At 38.2% G+C, this 24,961-nt stretch overlaps 1 protein-coding gene across 1 annotated transcript in view; it reads left to right on the forward strand.

The window, feature by feature from the left end:
* CRYBG3 (crystallin beta-gamma domain containing 3) overlaps positions 1-24,961 on the forward strand; it is a 105,395-nt gene that overhangs the window by 57,767 nt on the left and 22,667 nt on the right. The window contains exons 11-17 of the mRNA XM_034657147.1: positions 1,799-1,932; positions 5,474-5,600; positions 14,044-14,186; positions 14,294-14,420; positions 15,288-15,320; positions 20,751-20,860; positions 23,932-24,058. Of these exons, the coding sequence (XP_034513038.1) occupies positions 1,799-1,932; positions 5,474-5,600; positions 14,044-14,186; positions 14,294-14,420; positions 15,288-15,320; positions 20,751-20,860; positions 23,932-24,058 (801 nt within the window). The remainder of the gene's footprint in view (positions 1-1,798; positions 1,933-5,473; positions 5,601-14,043; positions 14,187-14,293; positions 14,421-15,287; positions 15,321-20,750; positions 20,861-23,931; positions 24,059-24,961) is intronic.

A 24,961-nucleotide genomic window follows, 5' to 3' on the forward strand; every position in this document is an offset into this window, starting at 1 on the left:
AGTATAAGTATGAGAAGGGACAGCAGAGGCAATGACAACTGGAGCAGTGGTGGCGGCAGGATTAAGCATATTTGGGAAAGAAAAGGAAGTAGAATTATAAAATGTGTGTGAAAAGAGATGGGAAGAAAACCAGTGCAGTGATCAAAGATGCACACAGACCTCTGCTTGACTAGGTTATAGCACTTCCAGAGGCAGGCGTGGGAAGAAGGATTCATCCATCCTTCTCCTGTCCTGCAAAACAGGACACAGCTCCTCCAGCCCTCCCATTTCTGGGGGCTTCCTAATTGATCGAATGGACCACCATTCTCTTACTCACCTAGGTGGACTCTTTTAAAACTTAGTATCTGGTATATGTAATACATCTGGGCTCCTTGTTGGAGTCCTATATACCCAAGTTTAAAAACAAATACTTAGGCCTGTATTCCACTCGCAGAGAGAATGGGGTGTGGTCAGAAGGCTTCAGAAGCTCCCCGGGTGATTCTAATAACATGCAGCCAAGGTTTTCAGACCAGTGACCTGAAAGATGCAGAATCAGCTCTGACACTTTCTCAAGGACTCCTGTCTCAGTCTCTTTGGGTGTGACAGTCTGGGTCTTCCTTGGACATTTGCAGTTTGACAGGTTATAGCGGTATATGAATGAAATAGCTATCACAGACGGTCACATCAGGTTTTTAGATGTTAGTGATGGCTTACTCATCAAAGAACTACTGCTTCTTGGTCTGATTGTGTTTAGCATATGTAGAAAGTACTAAACCCAAATAAAACTTCACTTCAGATACAGCACCCTGTGAAGAGTTAATGTGTGGAAAACAGGAGCAGTACTATGTATTTTTTTCAGTTTGTATAATGTTATCAATTTTTGGAACAGGGGAGTTATCACTTGTTCGGTGTGTTTAAGCATGGGGCCTTATTTTGCCAGGTGTACAAAACGTATGCCATCAGCCACAAATAGGACCAGGTGACAGAGTGTGGATAGATGGGTGCCGTTATCACCGTTGTCACTTCTGCATACTGACAGCAGGCAGAGTGTGGATAGATGGGTGCCGTTATCACCATTGTCACTTCTGCGTACTGACGGCAGGCAGGTCATACTTGGGAAGTAAAGAACACCAAAATGGTGGGAGAGACACACCTGTACCAGTCCAAATGTGAAGTAAATGAAATGCCACGAATGGATTTCCCACTATACTCACCCCCCCACCCATATGAATCCAGTATCCAAAAAAAAAAAAAAAAAAAAAACCACACTAATTTTTTTCAATCACTTCTTATTGTTAGAAAGTTTTGTATTCAAATTCAGGAATTTGCGTTCTCTCTTCTCAGTGACTAGCCACTGCCATAGAAGCAGTTAGTGTTATAAGAAGCAGCTGTGTTATCTCCAGTAGATAATTTGTTATTGTGCCCTAGAACCTCTATAGAGAGCTTTTATTTCTAATAGAGGAAATTCAGTAAATATAGGGCAGGTCTGTATTAAATTCCAAACAGAGAGCTAAGCTTAGATAATTCAAGAATCTGTTATAAGACAGTTTACCCTGTGAGCTGGTCCTAGGATTTGGGTAACCAGAACAATGGAATCATAATTGACTATATTATTATGAAAGAAACATGCCATTAAGGTATTTTATCTTTATGCTAAGATATTCCTCGTGAATATCAGATAGCACGCTATATTGTAAATAAGTATTAATAAAAAGGACAGTGGTCCCTATTCATCATGTTGGGGTCTTTAGTCTCAAATGAGTTTTGTGTCTATTCCAAAATATAAGCATGTTAAGTAATTTTCTTTCATATCTTTCAGGTTATTATTTATGAAAAACCTCACTTCCATGGACAGGCCAAAGATTTTAGTGAACACATAGATTCTGTCCCTAAGTTTTTGAAAAATAATGGGGATTTTCATGGAATTGGATCAATTCGTGTCATCGGTGGAGTGTGAGTGTTATATTTACAATATTTGATTTAATAGTCTGTTTTTTGAAGATCACAAAAAATGTGTCAAGCCAAGCAAAAACAATGTGCCTTAATCTAAAAGTATTACATCCCTTCTGGAAGTTACTGTAAAATAAAAAATATTAGTCACTACTGGCTTTTTTGTGAATGCTTGTTTGTATTAGAGATTTTGAGGTAGATTGAATGTAGAAGATAGTTTCTAAAACTTAAAACACTTAGTATTCTAAACACAATATAGAAGATAAAAATTTAAAAATAAATTATTTATTTTTACAAATTTTGAACATGAATGAGAGCCCCAGTTTTTATTCTCTATTCTGTGGATCTTAGTTGACCTTCTGTGCTGAGGATCTTGGTAGTGCGTCCTTCATTAAAGAAGTAAGTAGCCTGGGTTGTGTTTTCCAAATCAAGGATTTTTAACATTGGTTGCCCTCTGGCCTTGTACTGTTTTTGAGGAAGCCCCCCAAGAACCTCTCAGTATAAACCCAATTGTGACCAATCATTGCTACTATCCTAGTCTCAGTCAGCAGTTTCTGGGGCAGGTACCCCAGAAAATCTGTGACTGCCTTGAGGTGTGCCTTTGTATTTGTATCCTGGCAGATAAAAATCAGAAGAAGCTTTCTTCATAGCTTATTTGCCATTTTCAACCCAGTGCTAGGATTTCTCTAGAAACATTGTTGGTCTCTTTGTTGTTATGATGGTTATTTGGAATACTGGTTGGTTTTAATTTAAGTATCAATGTCTCATTATTTGCAGTAATATCATGAAACCTGTTTATACAATTCTAGCAAAAGATGCAACTAAAATATTTTATTCATAGGCATTGAATGACTGGCCTAATAAGATCACTCAAGAACCTACATTTAGAGACTTAGACTCTGCAGTTTCTGGTAGTAAATATTAAGTGATGGCTACACTAGCCAAAATGGAAATAAAAGAGATTATGCCATGTATTAGATATGTAGGACATACCCAAAATTGGTCTGATATATCGGTAATCATTTAATTCTTTATCCTTCAATATAAAAAAATTATTAGGCCCTTGAAGCAACAAACATGTTTTGGATAAACAAATTTTTATTGTGTCATATTTATTTACAGTCTTCTCTAATCTGTGAACACGTACACTTCTTGTTAACCCCGCTAAATATTTTTGCCTTTTCTTCCCTTTGGGATCTGAATGTTTTTCCCATTAACTAGATCATGATTTGCATTGTTTTCTGAGTTTTTGGTAATTATTTTATAAGAATTTCAAGAAAATATTATCGCTTATATTACAGCATATACCCTTTCCTTTATTATGTGACAACTGCAGGAGAAAAATATCATGTCTCCTTTTAAAAGTGAATAGTTGAGGGGCGCCTGGGTGGATCAGTTGGTTAAGCATCTGACTCTTGATTTCAGCTCAGGTCATGATCTCAGGCTTGAGAATCAAGCTCAGCGTTGGGCTCCCTGCTCAACACAGAGTCTGCTTGTCCTTCTCCCTCTACTCCCCCTTCCCTGGCTCGCGTGTGCGCTCTTGCTCTCTCTGTCAAATAAGTAAATAAATACAATCTAAAAAAATATATAAAAAAATAAAGTGAACAGTTAACTTTATTTTTTCACTATTTCTACCATTTTTCACTTTTGTTAATTGTTTAACTTTATCTGCAGGCAGTGGGAACTCATCTCTGTCCCATCTTGAGGAATCTAGGGAGAGTGAGGTTGACGTTTCTTCATTTTTCTCAGATAACATCTGCTTTTAAATATCCCAAATGGATATTTAAATTGAGTCTTAGGCAAAACTTAATCTATTAAAGCTGAGCAGATTTTCGAACTGTCATTATGTAATTTATTAAACTGTCTTTAATATTAAGATCTTCTATATATTTTACTCTTTTTCTCATTCAGGTATATTAAAAGCATGTTCTGAGTAGCCACATTTATATAAATGAAAGCCACATTTAGAATTTGAAAGTTTTCCTATGCAATTTATTTTCACATAATAGTTTAAGAATAAAATAATGTTTTTATGTATTACAAATACGCTAAGATGCATGAAAGGTTTATTCCAGCTCATGTGGGCTCCCTCTTCCCCGTCATATGCACACCTACATGGTGAAGGCAAGGAGGGACTCATGATTGCTGAGTGTCTACTGTTATTTTGTACCCTATGGAAACAATTTTTGGAGTAGTTTTTTGGTTTGGTTTTGTTTTTCTCAAAACAATAGTCAGCCCCACCCAGCTGCATTTGTCAAACCCCAGAATTAGAAGTCCCCAACCCAGGAGCTCCAAATCGTCATCCCAGAATCTACCCCATTGGAGGGGATCCCATTCTAACAACACAGTGCCTCAAAAGGCAGATCGAAGCTTGTGTTATGAACCATCTGTGCCCACATTACGTTCATTAGCTACTGTGAATTATTCCATTAAAAAGGTAGGTTTTGTGGAAGAGCTTAATGACTAATGGTGTTTATCAGTGTTTTGTACTGATAGTTTTCCATTAAAAATCAAGTAACCTGTGTCCCAAGGGGCTCCTGGGTGGCTCAGTCAGTGAAGTGTCCAACTCTTGACCTCAGCTCAGGTCTTGATCTCAGGGTCACTTGAGTTCAAGCCCTGCATTGGGCTCCATGCTGGGTGTGGAGCCTACTTAAAATGAAACAAAACAACCCAAAAAAACTGTCGCTGAAAAATACTCTGCCACAGTGCTTGCTATTGCCATTATCACCACTGATAAAATGGTGGGAGCAGCAGTGCTCACCTGCAAATATTTAAAGAAGTATTCTTATATGTGTAGGCCACCAGGACTAATGTCAGCCCATTTGCATTTCTCTTTGCTAAACCCACCAGTAATATGTTTTAGATCTGACACCCAGTGAAATGTTAAATATAGTAATCATTCTATGATTCCAGAAGGGCTTTGTCAGTAAAATAAGAATAATTATCCTTGAATCTCAAAATGGGTTTATAACTTTTCCCATTGGCTATTTCTTTTTTTTTTTTTTTTTTTTTTTTTTTTTTTTTTTTTTTTAAAGATTTTATTTATTTATTTGACAGAGATAGAGACAGCCAGCGAGAGAGGGAACACAAGCAGGGGGAGTGGGAGAGGAAGAAGCAGGCTCATAGCAGAGGAGCCTGATGTGGGGCTCGATCCCATAACGCCGGGATCACGCCCTGAGCCGAAGGCAGACGCTTAACCGCTGTGCCACCCAGGCGCCCCCCATTGGCTATTTCTGCTTTCCATTATTTTTTACTTGGCAGACTATACTCTGACCATGTTGAGATGTGGTGTCAGGTCATACCGCAAACATTTAGCGAGCATTGCTCTATTGCAATCCTATAACAGTTAACTTTTGTTGGGAAAAGCCTCCAAACTATAAGAGCTATTGACCTATGAAGCATACAACATCTGTCTTTGTAACAAAACAAATGTGTTGCTTTTTAAAATATGGTGATATACAGCTAGGTGCTTTATAATGATTTTCTCTCTCTTTTTAAAATTAATCTTATTAATGGCTCAATTGGATGTCCTTTGTATTTCTAGGTGGGTTGCCTATGAAAAAGAACATTTTAAAGGCCAACAATTCTTGCTTGAAGAAGGAGATTTTGAAGACAGTAACGCCTGTGGGGCATTAAGCGGCCCCATCCTGTCTTTCCGGTTCTTACAAGCTGTGAGTTAGCATCATTATTCTTCATTTTCTGTTGGTTTTCTATCCATGAAAATCAGACATGAGTTGTAGTAGAGCATGAGGTTATAAACTGTTTGGAATACCTGAAAGCATTATGCTGAACTGCTTATGTGGCTTGCCTGCTTTCCTTAACAGCTAAGATGATTGTAGAAAACTTAGGTTAACTTTTCATCCATCAATACTATTTGTTGAGCACCTGCTTCATGAGCTGGATTGTGCCAGAGGCTGGCGATACAGTGGCCAGTCTCCGTCCTTGCTTTTGCAGAGCTGGCAGTCTGATAGGGAAAATAGTACTGTTATAAATACTTGATAATGTTTGACTGTGATCCCATTAGGCACAAAGAACTCACCAGAGAAAGGTCAATTGCTCCCACTTGGAAATAGAGAGGAAAAGATAACGGTTGAACAGAATTTCAGGTTCAAGAGTTAGCCACATGGAGAGGTTCCAGGACTGCCTGAAGGGGAAAGGTGTATGTGCTATTTTAGCAAGAGATTAACATAAAGAGGCAAGGATGTAAGCCAGTGGTTCTCAGCTGGAGGTGACATTACCCCATTGCATTTGATAGTGTCAGGAGACATTTTGGGTGGTAGTGACTTGGGCAGGTGTGTGTGTTTGGGCGGGGGGAGTTGTGATACATCTAGTGGGTAGAGGGCAAACCTCCACACTTCACAGGATGGCCTTCTCACCACAGATGTCTTTAGGTCCAGGGGCGCCTGGATGGCGCAGTCGGTTAAGCATCCAACTCTTGGTTTCCTTCCACTCAGGTTGTGATCTCAGGGTCATGAGATTGAGCCCCAGATCAGGCTCTGCACTAAGCACGCAGTCTGCTTGAGACTCTCTCTCCTTCTCCCCCTGCTCCTCTTGCTTGTGTGCGTGTGCTCTCCCTCCCTCTCCCTCCCTCTTCCTCACTCTCCCTCCCCTCCCTCCCCGTCCCTGTCCCTCACTCTCCCTCCCTGTCCCTCCCTCTCTCTCTCTCTCCCTCTCTCTCCATGTCCCTCTCTCTCCCTCTATGCCTCTCTCTCTCTCTCTCTCTCGCTCTCACTAGTTAACGCTCTGTAAAAATAAATAAATAAATAAATCTTTTAAAAAAAATGTCATTAGGTCCAAAATGTTAATAGTGCAGAGGTTGAGAAACCCTCACAAAAGTGAAACTGGTGTGTTTGGCAAATGCAGTTAAGTCAGGATATTAAGCAGAACTTCGAGAAAATGAGGCCAGACACTGAAGGGCCTTTTATATATGTTAAGGAGTTCAGATTTTTTTTTTCTTGGTTTGACCTTGAGCCCATGCTGGATTTTAGGCCTAGTGAGCAAGATTAGATTAGAAGTTTCGGAGGATCTTTGGTGACTCTGCTGAGAAATGCTTGAGGAGGAGGAGGTAAGTCTGGACATTACAGGATGCCAGGTGGAAGTTGATGAGGTCACAGAGAAGAGATAAATGTTAGAGAGTTCTGCAGGAAATCAGGGCTTATCAAACGTTGCTCATTTTCCTGACCAGCTCTAGAGGCTTTTTAATGTGTTCAGAGGGGCATGCTTTCTTAGGAGTCAGGATTTACCACTGCAGTCTCTTTCCAGAGTAGTCTGTATCCATATAAACTCTAAACTATCTGGAATGGTTTCCAAAGCTCTCTTCGAAGGAATTGATAACGAAGTGAAGGGTGGTTATGGGATGTGCAGGGACATTGAGTGAGCACAGGGAGGTTGTGTGCTCTGGCCTTTCAGTTTTTTGTCTGTTGGGGCCCTTCATCTGGTCAAGCAGAAAGGGCCAGAATGGGAGAAGCAGCACAGGGAACAAGGAAGCTTCCCTCCCCCCCAATGAATGATCTTTGTTAGAAAGTGTGTTGGAAACCAGTTCCACCTGAAAGACGTATAGGACAGTCCACTGAAGACTGGGCACTGAATTTGCTTGAGCAACGGATAGATAACTTTTGAGGTATTCAGTCCACAGTCCTATTATACAAGGGTCACGGGTTTTTCTCTACCTAGTCATTCCTTCCTTGACCACTAAAAGGCACGCAAGACAAAACAAGATAGAACCTTCATCTTTTATTTTAGGTTTTTATGACCACTTGCATTCAGGGAACTGTGGGTCATGATTCAAAGGATCTTCCACATAGTATTGAATGATTTTTAATTTTTACCTCCTTTTTTAAAATAATAGTTGAATAGAAGCATTGCTCATCCTAGAAATGTTTAACAGTGAATGTGTTGGCACCTTCCCAGGATGACTGTCACTAAAACAAGCAAACAAATAATAAAACCCCCAGATCACTCAGTGAAATCTCCCAATAGTAGAAAACGTGAAGAGATATAAATACTATAACTATATAGTTAAATAGAGGATATTTGATATAGACAGTATGATAATATATACATCGGAAAAATCGGCAGGAATTGGCATGTTGTTTATAGCTACACACAAAAGTTTTGGGCATTTACAAAAATGATACCATTTTTATATAAGTAAATGAAAAGGTCCTTTACAGAAAATCCTCAGTTCTCTTAAAATAGGATTTTTTAACAATTAAAAGACTAATTGTTAGCTTATAAAGATATTATCATAATCCTCATTATAATCTTGACATTTGTCAAGTGCTTATTAATGGCCTTACATGCATACTTGTACTTTATCTTCACAAAGACCACGAGATACTCTTATGATCTTCATCTTACAGGTACAGAAACAGGATCTGAGAGGTTAGGCACCAGGCCCAAGTGTAGAGCTGTGATTTCAGGGCAAGTCTGTCTTACTGTAGACCCCATGTCAAATTATCCATTTTTCTTGTTGTTGTTACAGAATGATTGGACTAAAAAAAAGCATCCTAACAGCAGAAAACTGGATCTAATTCAACCAAAGGCTTAATAGCATTTCATCTGTAGCTGTAAATATACGTACACCTCACAGACCAATACACATATATAGTAAATATTTACATGACTTTCAGACAGTTTATAATTTAAATTTATGTTCACTAAAATATTTTCAGATGAAGTATTTTATATTCAGAAACAGCATAGAGTTGGGGAGCAGTTTTGGTGGGGCTTTTTTTACTTTATTGAGATATTAACATATAAAAAAACTGTATATATGTAATATATACAACTCAGTGACTTTGTGGATAAGTGTGCACCTGTGAAGCCATCACCACCATCAGGCCACAGACCTATCCGTCTTCTCCCAAAGTTTCCTTCTGCCCCCTGTATTAATTTTTTTATGATAAGATGTAACATAAGATCTACCTCCGAAAATTTTAAGTTTATGATATAGTAGAGCTAGACATAGGATTTAAAAAGCTCTTGTGGTTGTTGGGATGCCTGGGTGGCTCAGTCAGTTAAGCATCTGCCTTCAGCTCAGGTCATGATCTCACGGTCCTGGGATCGAGTTGCGTATCAGGCTCCTTGCTCAGCAGGGAATCTGCTTCTCCCTGTCCCTCTTTCCTCCCCCACTAGTATCCCTCTCTCAAATAAATAAATAAAATCTTTAAAAAGAAAAAGCTCTTGTGGTTGTGATAGCCTATGTAAGCTAACAGGTGGAGTTGACGTGGGACATATATTCCCCATCAGATTCTCCTAGTGTCCCTGACCTAGGAAGGAATGAAGCACTACATGTAAGATCTAAGTTGAAATAATATAAAATGAACAAGAGGATAGATAGAAAAACTGCATAATACAATGCAATTTTCTAATGTCCTGGCTTCATTATGCAGAATTCTGGATCTACTAAGGTCAAATTCTGGACATGTTCCTAAGGGATAATGTAATCTGTGTCACAGAGTACTTGGAGAAGACAACAGGAAATAAGTTTCTAATTCCAAATGAGTCAGGCAGATACATAATGACTTTGAGTTAACTTTTTATTTTTTAAAGGAGAGGTCCAGAAGAATATAGGAGTATTTAGACTCCAGGGATTAAAAAAAAGGAATTTTTATTCCTTGGCTTCCTTGATAAAACTTTCTTGCTATGCTTATTTCTCCTCAGTTTTTTTTTGTTTGTTTGTTTGTTTGTTTGTTTGTTTTTTAAAGATTTTATTTATTTATTTGACAGAGATAGAGACAGCCAGCGAGAGAGGGAACACAAGCAGGGGGAGTGGGAGAGGAAGAAGCAGGCTTATAGCGGAAGAGCCTGATGTGGGGCTCGATCCCATAATGCCGGGATCACGCCCTGAGCTGAAGGCAGACGCTCAACCGCTGTGCCACCCAGGCGCCCCTATTTCTCCTCAGTTTTATACTAGCTTAACTTTTGGATTTGCTTTTATTAAGATTTACAGTCTTGGGGCCTCTTTTCAGATCTTTGAAACCAGGTGGTATGCAATGGAGATCATTATTTCTTCTGAATTAATGGGTATACCAGATCTCCACTGGTGTCTCCTATTACTTTGTCCACCAGAAGGTTATAGCACAAGGGCTCCAGGGCAGATCAGCTGCAAGATTTTGTGGAATTTAAAAACACCCAAATTACTAATCCTTAAAAAGATGTATCTTTGGTCCTGAAGCACCTGCTCATTGAGTTTTTTTTCTGACAATGGGGAGTTCTGTACCAGAGATAATAGTAAGCTATCCAGATTTTCCCTTGCATATAAGTGCTTTAAAAATAGAAAGAGTACAGATTTGAGATCATTCCATCATTATTCATTCTTAAGCAACAGAGCTCCACTTAAGACTTTAAAAATTATTTAATTGGATGCTAGTAACCTGGAAGCCTCACAGTGCTTACCGTGGACATGACTCTAAGTGTCTTTTGCAGTCACCTCCTGAAGTTTTTGGATTTTGTAGTTTTTCGCATGTTTTATATCGCACTTCATACATGTGATCCCTGGAGATTGAGCCCCAGGTGTTGGATTTGGCTTGGAGTTAGAGCTCTGCCCAGCAGGGACACCATATTGATGGTAACTAGTCAACTAGCTCAGACACTGTATATTTGGTAGGTTTCAGTGAAAAATGTTGAGGAAGTGAAAATCAGGAGAATGGCTCAGAAAGGTACCTAGAAATAAGAAGGCAAAAGCTAAAGGCAAGCGAAGCCATGAATAAACAAAAGCAGATGTAAAGAAGAGAGTGATGCCACTTAACAGGCTCCTGTGGCCTTCAGCCAGGTGTCTGGAAATAGCAGCCAGAATAGAAGGGACACAAACTTAAGTCACATGAGGAAATTTGTGAAGTCATATGCTGCCAGCTCTTGTACTTGGCACTGGGTCCTGTGATAGCGGATCCCTCCTCTTCTGCTCATCCCAGCCTGCTTCCCAGCTCACTCTCCCACAACGCACACAGTAGGACTCGTGCAAATCATTGCTCAAGTAAAGTACATCACATCGTAACACAAGTTATTTCTTAAAGGGCACAAACACAGCACACCTGCACGTGTCTGTATTTATCTCTTTATGTCTTTATGAGAACTGCTGAAGACCTGCCATTATGGTTGGGCCTGATTGGTTAGTGGCTGTTGATAGCGGTTCCTGCCCAGGACCCAGATAGGGCCCGTTCAGCTCATCATCACGTCGTATCTTCACAGCCACCTTGAGCTAGTTTTACATACTTTCACGTGACAAGAAACAGGCATGTTCAGATTCTTCAGATGATGGAAAGTTTTGTTGTCAGGACAACCAGGTTTGCTGGTGTGGCACCCAGGCTGTAAACATATTTCAGTTGGAAAGCTTGTCCTGGGGACTTTAAGACAGATCACTTATGGGCTATTAAAGCCTTGATTTAAGATATTTATATATATTTATATCTGCAAAATAGCAAATCTGTGTCAAAATAGATATATGTGTGTGCTTATGTATGTATATATGTGTGCATGTTTATGCATGTATATTACATTTCTAAAATCAGGGTTTAAGGGAGCTCAATAATAAAAAGTATAAGTGTTTTGAGAATAATGTGCTATGTTAATAGGAGGAGGGATGGTGACAGGTAAAAAAAAATCAGAGGTGGGTGAATTTTTTTTTTTTTTTTTTTTAAGAACCACATGAAAGTAACACATATTCTCAGGTTCCAAAGGTTTACTGTCAAGGAGAAATTAAAAATATAATTATGGGTTATGAATTATAATAAAGATCTCAGGTAAAAATCCTTTTTTATCTTTTATCCTAAAGTCTCAAATGAGATTTGATCCAGTTAGATGAACAATTTTTAAATCCTTGGAAGTTGACAAGTAAGTAGTAAATGAGAAAATTATTTTAAGTGTATTTTCCCTCCTCTTATAGATGCTTTGGTTTTTATTTTTATTTTTTTTAAAGATTTTATTTATTTATTTGACAGAGATAGAGACAGCCAGAGAGAGAGGGAACACAAGCAGGGGGAGTGGGAGAGGAAGAAGCAGGCTCATAGCAGAGGAGCCTGATGTGGGGCTCGATCCCGTAACACTGGGATCACGCCCTGAGCCCAAGGCAGACGCTTAACCGCTGTGCCACCCAGGCGCCCCTGGTTTTTATTTTTAAATACTGTTTTGCTTTTTCATAAAGTGAATGTTCATCCTAGAAATCTTTTTCTTAGATTAAATTATATATATATATATCTTTTTTTTTTTTTTTTAAGCATGGAGAGTGGAAATGGGAGAGGGAGAAGGAGGCTCCCCACTGGAGCAGGGAGCCTGATGTGGGGCTTGATCTCAGGACCTTGGGATTATGACCTGAGCTGAAGGCAGCCGTTGACTGAGCCACCCAGGCATCCCAAATTTATAATATTTTTAAAGGAGGGGGGAGAAAATTGATATTGTTGAGACTTAAAGAAGTTGATAACATTTTCCATAGGTCTAAAACTTACTTACAAGCAACAAAGTAGTAGGGACAGAGGAAGAGATTTTTGTTTCTTTTTCCTTTTTTTTTAAGATTTTATTTATTTGAGAGAGTGAGAGAGCACAAGTTGGGGGGGGGGGGCAGAGGGAGAGAGAGAAACAAGCTTCCACTTAGCAGGAAGCCCAAAATAGGGCTAGATTCCAGGACTCTGAGATCTGAGACCACGACCTGAGCTGAAGTCAGATGCTTAATCAACTGAGCCACCCAGGCGCCCATGTCTCTCTCTCTTTTTTTTTTTTTAAATAACGTATTCTGTGTTTTCCAAATGGAAAGTGTATCTATTATAAAGAGTAGAAAAAAAAGGAGGTTAAAATTGCCAACTTCCCTGGATCCAAAGATAACCACTCTTGGGTTTTTTCCTAGAATTTTTCTTATATGAAAAGTTAGGGTTTTTTGCATGCTTTTAATCTTTCCAGCTTTATAAGTTTGAGTTTTTATCCTGTTCTTTCATCCTATCTGACAGTGATTAAGAGCTTAGAGTAGGTAGATAAGTAAATAAAGTTGGACTCAAATTCAATTTCTGCCCCTCAGTAGCTGTGTTAACCTCAGGCAAATTACTCACTTTCCTTAGCTGGAAAATGAGAATGATAGTAATATAATCTCATGTGGTAGTTCTTTTGGAAATAAGGCACATAAAGCTCCTGGCTAGTAGTAAGTATAGAATTGGCTGTTAGCTTCTTCTTAATTATATTCCATCAAGTGTTAGGCAAGATGCAGAAAGGTTTATGTTTATACATCGTTTGGGCATTTACACTGTTTACAGATTTTCAGTTTTATAAAAAATGCATCTTTGCATGTAAATTGCCCATCATTTAGTTTTAGGAAATTTTTTCTAGCTTAAAAAAAAAGAATTTCAACAGTATGAGAGTTAAACAATATCAGCCTTTTAAAATGTATTTCTAAATTACTTCTAAAATAGCTATCCAATTTATATTTCTACCAGCAATGTTCTCAGACAAAACTGGATTTTTAGATCCTTTTTAACTTATTTTAAAAAGTGAAAATTGTATCTAACGGTTTTAATTTGAATTTCTTTATTTTTACTGGTGAAATTGGACATTTGCTTACTTGTTTTTAATGCTTTTTTTTTGTGAATTATCTGTGTTTTGCTGACTTATCAATGTGGGTCTTAAAATTTTTCTGATATTTTTGTTTTAAATATATTATCTAACTATAAAAAATTTAAAATTTTCCCCTCAATTTTTTAATCCTTTGTCAAGGAAGTTTCATTTTTTCTTTTACATTTAAGCTTATAAAATCCTCCGTCACCAAAAGCCAATCGCACATTGTTTGTTAAATCTATTACATGTTGTGGCTTTCGCTCTTTAAGCACAAGTGAAACTTTAGTTTCCTTTATAGTTTAACATATAATAAATAGCCTGTAAGTCCCAGCAATTTACCAACTCTTGATTAATTCCCACTTATAAAAATGTTGTCTTCCTGATTAAATTCAGACTTATTTTTTTCTTTGAACTATTGAAGAGCAGTAACTATAAAATTTTTTCTGGTTCCATTTAAAATTTTTCCTGGAGTTATTTGTGTGAAATTATCCCAGAGTGTGAAAATTGTGCTAAGATATAGCAATCTATAGAAGAAAATCCATATGTTTTTCTTACCTTTCCTCTCCCTCTTTTTAGAATTTTATAGAATCTTCTATCACACTGTTTGAATCTGACCTAGAAAGTGGGAAGTTTATTGACATTACAAATCAGGAAATTTCTGACTTGGAAGAAGTCGGCTTTGGCAGTGAAACAAGATCCATTCACGTTAAAAGTGGCGTGTAAGTTGTCTCCTGTCCTGGGAACCTTGAGAGGTTCTTTGGTTTTAAAATTGTTGATTGTTCGAGTCTGTATCACCTCTGTTCTTTTTCCCTTTTCCCCCTACTAGATGGGTTGCCTACCAGCAGAAGTTCTTCTGTGGAGAACAGTACATTTTAGAGAAGGGGAAATACAAATGCTTTTTTGACTGGGGAGGATCAAATAACATAATCATGTCAATACGACCTATCCAACTGGTGAGTTAAGAGTGACCATAACCAGTTCCAGAGCATATAATGGCATACAATTGACTATGTGGAACAGGCTTTTTAAAAGTGAAACTGCTGGATTATGTTTTGTGAATATACAGAGAAAATGAAATAGCATGTGAATTTTCTTAGACTATAGGGAGCTATAGGAGGTGGTAGGAGCGCATCAGTGAGATGACTGTAATTTGATCACTTCATTCATTTAACTATTTGTTACATGCCTCATATGTCAGACACTGCTGGTCCCTGGAGATACAAGATGAATAAGGTTGCCCTGATAGGCCTCAGTGTCTTAGAGGAGACTGACGTGGAGGTGATTGATTGTGGTACGATTAGTGAGGAGGTGGAGTGTGGGGGCAGGGCTGGGGGAGCCAGTGAAGGAGCCCTCAGAGCCTGGGAGTTGGGCACCATGCCACACTCCCGCATGAAGTGATATCTTAAGGGATAAAAGCACGTCTGCCAGACAATGAAGTGGGGCAGAGAAGGCAGTCCTCAAAGAGGACTGTCACGCAGTTATGAAAGCGCGTGGTCAGTGTGGATAATAAACACCTCCAGAAGGGTGCCCATGATAAAGTGTGGGAAAGGTAAGGCCAGGAAGCTCAGACTCTATCTTTTTAATGGACATTGAGCAGCATATTTTTTTTCCCAGCTCCATTACTCAAAATGAATTAGTAAGTAATAAATACTAAATTATAAGATAATCCTGTAAATTATTTGAGGGTCATAACCAGTTCAAGAGATCTAGTAAATAAGACCCTTTTTTTTTTTCATTTTTCAAATGGTATTTTCAAAACTTTCAAAAAGACAACTAAGATTATATGATGACAATTTTTAAAATGTTTTAATATGTTTCAGGAACCGCTTGGAATAAATGAGCCTCCACATTTGGTATGTTTCAAGCTTTCTTAACTTACTATTTACTAAAAGCATTTGTGCCCTTTGTCTCGATTCTCTTTCCATCAGATAAATTTCTTGTGTGTACAAAGAAGGCAGTTTATATTGTTACCTATGGGCAGAAGAGTACCCATCTCCATTATGGGTTGTATTGGCCTGGACTTGTCACATTTCCATTTGCTTTCTCCCCATAGAGCTTTAGCTCTGACCACTTTGGGGTCATTTTGAACCTCTGCCACTCCTTTCCTATTGCCCGTCCATTCTTCAATGTCGCATTCTCATTCAGCACAGCACATTTCTGCTGTCTTTGGAGGAGAAAACTTAACGTGGAGAAATGGCTGCCTGATCATGCTTATTATGTAAATGTCTTTCTAATACCTAAATCAAATATTTCTTAAAAGCACTAGTAACATTGCTGCCCTGCTTGTTTATTTCTAGTGTGTTAGTGGTTTGAAGGATTAGGCAATACTCTGAAGCCTAGCGTTTATTATCCATTGAGGGCTGCAAATTGTGCTTATTTTATGCTTCTAAAAACTCTGCGAGGTCAAAATTAATCCCAGTTGTTGATGAGAAAACAAAGATTAGAATTTAAGTGTCATTTCACACAGCTAGAAGTAGCAAAACAGGCATTTCTAGCATCTGACTCCAGTCAACTCAGCCATTTTCAGGATTTTGCTTCAGAGAAAGACACATGATATAATCAGTACATCCATCGGAGGAAGAGGGATGAGACCTTGCTGCTTCTCTCTCATTTTAAATAAACAATTTGGAAAAATTTCTGTCAAAACCCAATTGAGTGATTAATTTTAAATATTCGATATTTGCTGGCTTTAGATAATGCTGAATCTTTTTCTTTGAGTGTGTTTATTTTTCATGTTCCGGTGTTTCTGTCTTTCAAGTCAGCTTAGTTGTAACCATGTTTCTGTTCATAGTGTTTTTAGGTTTTCTTATTTTCTGATTAGCTCAGGCCCTATTGGGAACATTTCCTTTTTGAATATCATTAAGTTGTTAAATTTGGAGACATTTCCTGCGAGATCTTTCTTTCAAATCTTTGAAAACTCCAACGGTGAACTTTTAAAGCACTTGTACGTGAGTCAGCATAACGTGAGCAAAGAGTTAAGCAGGGTTAATTCCATACTGCACATTTTCTGAGTTTTAAGTGCAGATAAAAGTCACATTCTTTTAAGTTCTGGTTTTTTTTCCCTCCTACATTCCTGTTCTTTTTTATGGACTTCCTTGTTTGGGGCAGATTGCTTGGAGGATTTTCTTTATAGTATTTCCAGTCCAACTTGAAGAGAGAGGAAGCAGCAGAAAACACCCAGTGAAATCAGCCCCACTTCATATTTCTGGATCTGGCTCTGCCATCGCCTTGTGAAATAAGTGTTTCTAACAGGTGTAGTATAGCCGGATATTTAATAACATGCAGACAAAGCCTCCTTAGTTTACCTAGCATCAAAGCTCTTACTATTTCCATTGGACCAAAATTTCAGAATGTTTTGCTTGTTTTTACTTAGGGGGAAAAAGAGGATCTTGGCTAACTCTGGTTCCGTTCAGTAACTAGAAGGTATTTTCTTCACAAATAAGGGTCATAGATTGATTATTCAGATGCTGTGTTCAGATGGGATAGTTATTTTCCCTGAGGACTAAGGAGGAAATGACATCTCAGAATTCAAGTCAGAGGAGGTTTTTGTGTTTTTGGTTTTTGTTTGTTTTTTATGCTGGTGATTTTTAAAGCGAACCTCAAGCAACCTAAGAAGGGAAAAGCCAGAATATGTGTGTGTATAGAGATAAATATACGTCACGAGTGTTACTCTGTCATTCTGCTGTGTCACCATATTATAATGAGATGTCTTATTTGGGACACAGAACACCTCCTTTGAGAAGATTCTTGTTTTTCCTGTGGATGAAAACGAATCACCAAGTCTAATTGCCAACTCAGAATATACAGCATCATTATATAGTTCTTCATAATAGCAGCTGGCATTTAATTTTGTTTTTATTTTTTTCCCAAAGAAAACAAAAAATGAACAGAAGATGGGTTATGTTTGTAATGTCATCATGTCTTTATCTTAGCAGATCAGACCTCTCACGAGATTACATTTTATAAAAGTGAGTTCAGTTTTCAGGGAGGCACAGTGCTCTGGAAATTCTAACTAGTTACGCCCTTTGATACAACTAAGGACCTTTTTTTTTTCCCCAGAATATTTTTCAAATCCTTTTGCAAATATTATTAGAAGTTTTGAGTTCTTGAAATGTTGAGCCTGTCTTCCATTTTATACATGATTCTAAATGAGAAAAAAGCAACTGGATATTTTCTTATATTGGATAATTTGGCCACATTGAATTTTAGAGTGATCACAGGCTCTTTAGCAGTTACCCTGTATGGGGGACAGGAAGGTGACAGTTTTAGGCAAATATCAGTAAGATTGAAGAGTACTGCAGGAAAAACACTTCTTCGTGTTGCTGCAAACAGATCATTTTTATAGACTCCAAAGACCAGAAATAGGAAGAGCTACTTTTCTAAGTAAAGAAAGGCCTCTATGAGTAATCAGGGAAGTAAAATTACTGTTTAGTCAGTATTTGATGTGAGGAGTACATAACACTGCAGTCTGAGACCTGTGATGTAATAGAAGGATAGAAACTGATAGAAACAAGATGGCTCCTTGTTTAACAAGGAGCATGTCTGTGTGAGGGAGGTCCAAAGGCTGCAGGAAGTCTTGTGAAGGTAAGATAGAAAGTTTCTCAGAGAAATTATCTTAGCATTGGAATAAGTTACATTGAGAAAATTATTCTGATATTGTTACATAAATTGAGCACAACTTATATGTTTGGTCAGTAATTAAAATTTTGAGTTCTCAGTTTGTCAGATTAAAGACCTATTACATTTATTAATATATATCATAAGTGAAAAATATATAATAAGCATTTCTACAAAAAGTTCATCATATATTGGTGATAGTTTCTGTCTGAAACCGTACTTCAAAGAAGTAAGATAATATATGTGAAAAGGAAGTTGGCACTGAAAAACACTGGTACTGTGTGTGTGTGTGTGTGTTTGTATCCATACAATTCCATTTGGGAGGCTGGTAGAGATTGGAAAGGAAACCAGAATATGACTTATCCACCTAGCTTTTCCCAGGTCTTAATTTTACCAAGGCACTGTTACATAATTCATTAAGAGTAGAAACCACAATTTAACTATTCTAATCAATAAGCACAGAAGTGGTTTCTGTATGGACCATTCTCAGAACATTATGAGAATTCTATTCTAAGGCATTTGTAGGGTAATCAAAATGATCAAATTTTGGGTGAACCATATGGCACTGTATCTCATTAGGTGAGTAAAAATAAAAAAAAGCTCATCAGCATTAAGCCTGGTTTTTCAGTTTGGGCAAAGAATTAACCCATCAAATCCAAAAGGTACTTTATTGCAAACGTGTGTATTTGTGAGTCTGTGTGTATTTTAATTAATGCTCCTGGGTCTGAAGACAGACTAAACGCTAGAGTTGGCTGCTATACATACCATCTGAAATATGCTTAACTTGCACTGTCATTTGTCTGGATTTCATGGCTTCATGGTGAAATAACGAAGTATAAACCTTAAGCTCAGCAACATAAAAACAATTAACAAACTGGGTAGATGCAGAATAAACAAGACAGCTGTGATCTCTCTTCTCCTGTGGCTTTTCCAACTCTTAATCGTGAATTAAGATATTTGCATGTAGAAGAAATTACTCAACATTTTTTGGACGTAAAATTATGATTTACTTATCAGTCTCCTGTTTCATAAGCTTTTAAGTTAAAACACCTAGTTTGGAAAATGACTAACCAAAATGCGTGCTCTTATCAAGGAAATGAGGGGCAGTTTTCCTGGACACATAGAATTGTTCTTCTACGAGGAATTGTTTCAGAAGTCTATCTCATTTTGGACTTCTTTTCATTGCTACCCTCTGCATCCACCAGAAGGATCATGATAGAAACTAGCTGGGTCATACCTCCTTAAGGCAGGGAGTCCCTTGGTGTTTGAATGATTCAAATGCAGACTGGTTTCATGATAGCAAGTCAGGTTGTGCCAAGCCATGGTGGGTCCAGAGGAGTTTGTTCTCCCACCTCCCTGTTTTCACCGGCCTTTGATGTCAGAGCAGAAGGCTATAGTCAAGAAGCAGTTCCTCAGAACTCAGAGGCTATCAGCCTCTAAGAGGACTCTTGGGAAGATGAAGGAGGCAAACATCAGCGGCTCAAAGCAGCTTTGTTCTTGATACAGCGCGAGTGGGAGAAAGGACAAGGCTGCCCAGCCTTGTATGATGCATTCTTAGCTACAATGCGGGCCTGTCCATGCAGGGTGAACCTGTGGGCATGTTATTTCAAGGATCCAGTGTATTTTGAAATATTTATAGGGCTCATTAATTTTTTCTTCCCTATTATATAGATCCAAGGCCACTAGAGTTGCACATTATTATGTCTCTGGTCTGAAGGGAATCACAGTTGAGATTTCATGGATTTGTCAACAAAAAGGACTAAAGTAGAAATATGGTTGTATGTAACTTAAGCTTTAACTTAAGCTTTATGATAGTCTTAACGGTAAATGGGAGCCCGTTGGCCAAAATACATGACATGGATGTGTTTCTCTGTTCAACATAAATCTTTGCTAATCTCGTTGTCGTTATCTTCTCTGCCATCTGCTCCTGTGCTCTCAGGCTCACTTGCCCACATGTGCTCATGCTCTCTCCTGCAACCTTTTATTAACTGGAGCAGTGAGACTTGGGAAGAGAAAAGGCTAACCAGCCACCCCTCATACTAACTGAAACTGCCTTCACACTTAGCACTGAATTGCTTCTAATCTTACACATGTAGTCTCAACGCAAGAGATAATAATTGTTTGATACAATGGGCAGGGACCACATTTTAGTGGAGGAGGGATTCCAATTTGATCTTATAGGTAGAATTGTTTTCTGGGCCTCTGTGCCCAGAATCTGGTGCAAAAGATGGATGAAAATGGTAAATAAATGGTGACATTTCCGGAAATGGGTAAGGAAACCACAATGGAAGTTTAAAGAGACTATCATCCTTAACAAGGATTCATTGGCAATAGATAAAGCACCAATATTTTGATGAATTTTTATTTTTTTTAGAAGATTTATTTATTTTAGAGAGAGTGTGAGCAGGGGGAAGGGCAGAGGGAAAGGGAGAGAAGTCCTCAGACTCCCCGCTGAGCGTGGAGCCTGACATGGGGCTTGATCCCATGACCCTGAGATCATGACCTGAGCTGAAATCAAGAGTTGGACGCTTAACCAGCTAAGCCACTCAGGCTCCCCAATTTTGCTGAATTTTTTATAAATACAAGAAATAAAAGGTTTTCGTTTGCTTCTGTAATACTGTCAAACAATTATTTTCTGTTAAATTGTTGTGTTATTGTTCTCATAGCTGAAAGCATTCAGTAAACCAGGGTTCCAAGGTGAATGTGTAGATTTTACAGAAGAAATTTCTGATTTGACTTCTTTCACGCCATGTTCTTTTAAAGTTCTTCGGGGTTGGTAAGTATGCTTGTTGAGTGTTTTCTACTATTTAATAACTTAATTTCCTTTAAATTTACAGAGATTTGACTTGTTTTTATTTTTTGATTCATAGTGAATTTAAAAAAGTCTTGTAGTCATTGGTCAATTGCTAATTAGCCTATAGTAATTTTGCCTCGCTTGTATTATGGGCCATCATGTAATACAGAGAAAAAACTGCAGATTAGCTAACTTTGGGAGCATAGCGGCCATTTTATTCTCTCACTGTTATCTTAGATTATTACCTAAATATTTTGAGTGCTTATATTTTATGTTTATTGGATAGCATAATAGAATGCTATATAAAAACTAGTGTTTTGTCCATATTAGACATATTACTCCTAAATTTTAAAAAAAATTTTGTTTAAAGTATGTATCAACCTCATTTCACAGATGAGGACTCCTCATTTCAGAGTTAGGGTTCTCAAGATCACACACTAAATATCAGACCCATGATTGCTTTAGTCGTTTTTTTTTTTAATTTAACTAACTTAATTTTAATAAATTTAAATTAAATCTTGTGTTCTTTGAGCTACAGCCATATACTGGATCTTTTTCAGATGTAAATGAACTGTATGTGATTCCCAAGGCTAACACATATTTCCTAAATTTATTCTATTGTAAAATAATAAAATACAGTTTATCATTTTAACCATTTTAAAGTGTGCAGTTCAGTGGTAGGTCTGTTTCAAGTATCTGCCTAGTAACTCATCAGAATCTCTCTGTCCATTCCTCAAGACGTCTTGGATTCATCAGTTCTCCTTTTCCTCTGAATCAGTTCTTCTACTTGGAGAGCTTCAGTCTCCCGATTAGCTCCACTCCAATATTATCTTCCTTCCGTCGTTTACCACAAACTGGTCCTAGCCCAATTATTTGTCCCCAAATCCAGGTTACTATTTTTATTACTCTGCTTTACATCCCCCAGTCATCCCCCAATACCAGCCAGATCGAGTTCAGATGCCTCTTTGTCCAGATTTACCATCAGTCAAGTCTCATCTGTCCCACCCATTCCCCATTCTGGCCTTACACTGCCTCCCTCTCTTCCCCTCTTCTCACATTTACACCACTGAGTACTTTCTGCCTTACCCTCTATACCAGGGGTCTGTCCAATCCTTTTCTTTCAGGGCCAGGTCCTAAGTATTCTTTTTTTTTTTTTTTTTAAAGATTTTATTTATTTATTCGACAGAGATAGAGACAGCCAGCAAGAGAGGGAACACAAGCAGTGGGAGTGGGAGAGGAAGAAACAGGCTCATAGCAGAAGAGCCTGATGTGGGGCTCGATCCCATAACGCCAGGATCACGCCCTGAGCCGAAGGCAGACGGTTAACCGCTGTGCCACCCAGGCGCCCCTTTATTTTTGTTTTTTAACCTGGTACACTACTCACAAACATTACCTGCGTGGCCTCCTATAGGCATGTAAGCTTGTGGCCCCCATTTAATACTAAACCAAGTATATCTTTAAGGAGCAGTCCATCCCCATGCCCTCTGTCAACCTTCTTGATTAGCCCTAATTCCACCAGTCTTTCCCTCCCAGATTTCCTATAACTCTTACTAGTTTGAACTTCTCTGTGCATGTTGTTATTTTTATACTTCCAAAAAGTATATGAAGGTTTGTATAATATTAAAACACACAAAATAGGACACTATAAGTTAGATTATCTGCAACTCTTCAGTGAGAGAGAAATTTATACTGGGCACCTGAAATAATATTTTTGCTAGTATTTGGCTCTGAGTTGCTTCTCCGCTAAGATAAAAGAAAATATTTTATAAGACATATTTTCGTTTTCTAATAAAGGTAAGTATTGGAGGTTTTCTGGAGGAAAGTGTTTTTTCCTGACACTGAAATCTAGGACAAATTAGTCATATGTTCACTTTATGTAGGAAATATACATTTTATATATGTATGTGTGTGTGTGTATTGAACTGCATTTTAACAAAAGAATACAGGAACCCTGGCAGTTGCTTAAGTACCTGGAGTACTTGGAAGACCTGGATTTAAGCCCAGTTCCACTACTTCCTAGATACATAACCTTAAACAAATTGGATTACTATCCGAAATAGTTTATCCATCTGTAAAGGAGGGATAATAACAGTACCTACCTCAAAGGATTTTTATAAGGACCAAATAAATGATGCATATGAAGGGCTTAAGTCCATGCCTGACACATTGAAAACGTGTGATAAAATGCCTAATTACTAGAAGATGTGACAGTAAATTATAATGTTACAGAGCATCTCGGTGGTGTTCCAGAGTTAACCTGGTCTAGCCTGAGTTGTGCTGGTGGTCTTAGTGTAGGGCTAGGACTTAAACATACTGGTATTGAAGTACTAACAGCCCATTCATATCTCCCTTGGGGGTCCTTCTTTTCAAAAGGGCATTTCCTAGCCAAACTTCTGATGAGTGATAGATTGAAGATAATCACTATCAAAGATTCTAATGGGCTTATTTCTTTTTTAAAAAAAGTCTCCGTTAGCAGATGTACAGGTGAGAGATTTTATATACTGTTGTGTGATTTTAAGAGTGTAGTTTCTGTGCTCCCCTAGCCTGACAGCAAGCCCATCATTAAATAAGGATACCAGCGATTGTTTTTCCTAAAAGAACTTCTAATCTGTTCAAGTACTTAATAATCACTATAATCTGATCCCAGAGTTTTGTACTTGAAGGCACTAAATGAGGCTAATATCGTTAGCCTAAAGCAGATGTCTTGTTTCAAATTTCAGCTCTGTCATTTAGTGGTTGAGGAGACCATGGGCAAATCACCTAACCTTTCTAATTCTTAGTTTTGTTGCCTATAAAAATAAGGATGTGTTTTACTTCATAGGATTGACCACACAGTGTAATAATGTAGGTACGTATCTAACCCCTGTCTAGATGCAGACGGTAGGCAGTCAGTAAATGATAGTCCTGGCTGTTTCTTCAGACAGCCGCCGCGTGTGTGCTGCCGGTCAGCACCGTGACTCTGTCCGGCTCCTCCCTGGTTCCCACAGCATGATAATGAGCCCGCACTGCCAACTGATGAAATTCGACTGAATGTCTCCCTGCTTGTTTTTAAGCTGGCTCCTGTATTACCAAGAGGACAGTTCTAACAATCAGTGTGTGTTAGAGGAAGGCCTCTATGCTGACCTTACTTCCTGTGGCTGCCCAACATCGAGAGTTAAATCCCTCAAGCCCATTGGCTATGTAAGTACTTTGCTTGAGTGCATAATTACAAGATTTTTTCTTGTCCAGGTTAATTACTGTGAATGATGTGACATTGGAAGAAGTGATACATGGGTAAATATAAACATATGAATAATTTATTCACGGACTGTAAAATTGGGATTCACTCATGAAATCCAACCAAAATGTAGATTGGTATTTTTTTCTTTTTTTTTTAAGCAAGAATTCAAAACGTAGGAACTAGAATAATATATATAGACCTGAGCTTAAATCCCAGTTTGATATTTTTAACCATTTTTGGGTGACATTTAGTAAAGTCAACTCCATTTCCTCATCTGTGAAAAATAATAGTAGTTTGTAAGGCCACTGGGATATTGAATGAAATGATAGTTATAAAATGCCCAGCACATGGTGAGCACTCATTAAATATCAGCAGTTTAATCAGCTGTAAATGGTGGCTGTAATTGTAGCAGCTGCTTAACAAAAATAATAACCCGATGGTTTTATTATTCTACTAGATGAGTCACCTGACAGTTTGTTACTCAGGTGTACAATGTTGCTTTAAGACATGGGTCTGATATGGCCACTGGTGGTGATTTCAAGCCTTCGTTTGGGGGAACTAGGGATTTCTTGCCTGGTGAGTGCAGAGTTACAGGGGTCACCTTGGAGACCCACATGGATAGAGTAAGTAGTTTCTCCTTTCTATCATATTTACTCAATTTGAAATTGGAGCAAAACAGGATCTCCACTTCGCAGCATCAGTTCTGTGTTCCATGTTTATAGGGTCTGTGCAGAGGAAATGATGCAGATCTGGAGTATTTTCAAGATGTCTAATTATGATCTTTCCCTTGGAGCATTTGGTCAGAGCTGAGGTTTACACAGAGATGATTTGAAGCCCTGCATGGTGGTAGGAGTGACTGAGAC

The sequence above is a fragment of the Ailuropoda melanoleuca genome, chromosome 1 (genome assembly GCF_002007445.2).
Source record: "Ailuropoda melanoleuca isolate Jingjing chromosome 1, ASM200744v2, whole genome shotgun sequence".
In the NCBI taxonomy this organism is placed as follows: Eukaryota; Metazoa; Chordata; class Mammalia; order Carnivora; family Ursidae; genus Ailuropoda; species Ailuropoda melanoleuca.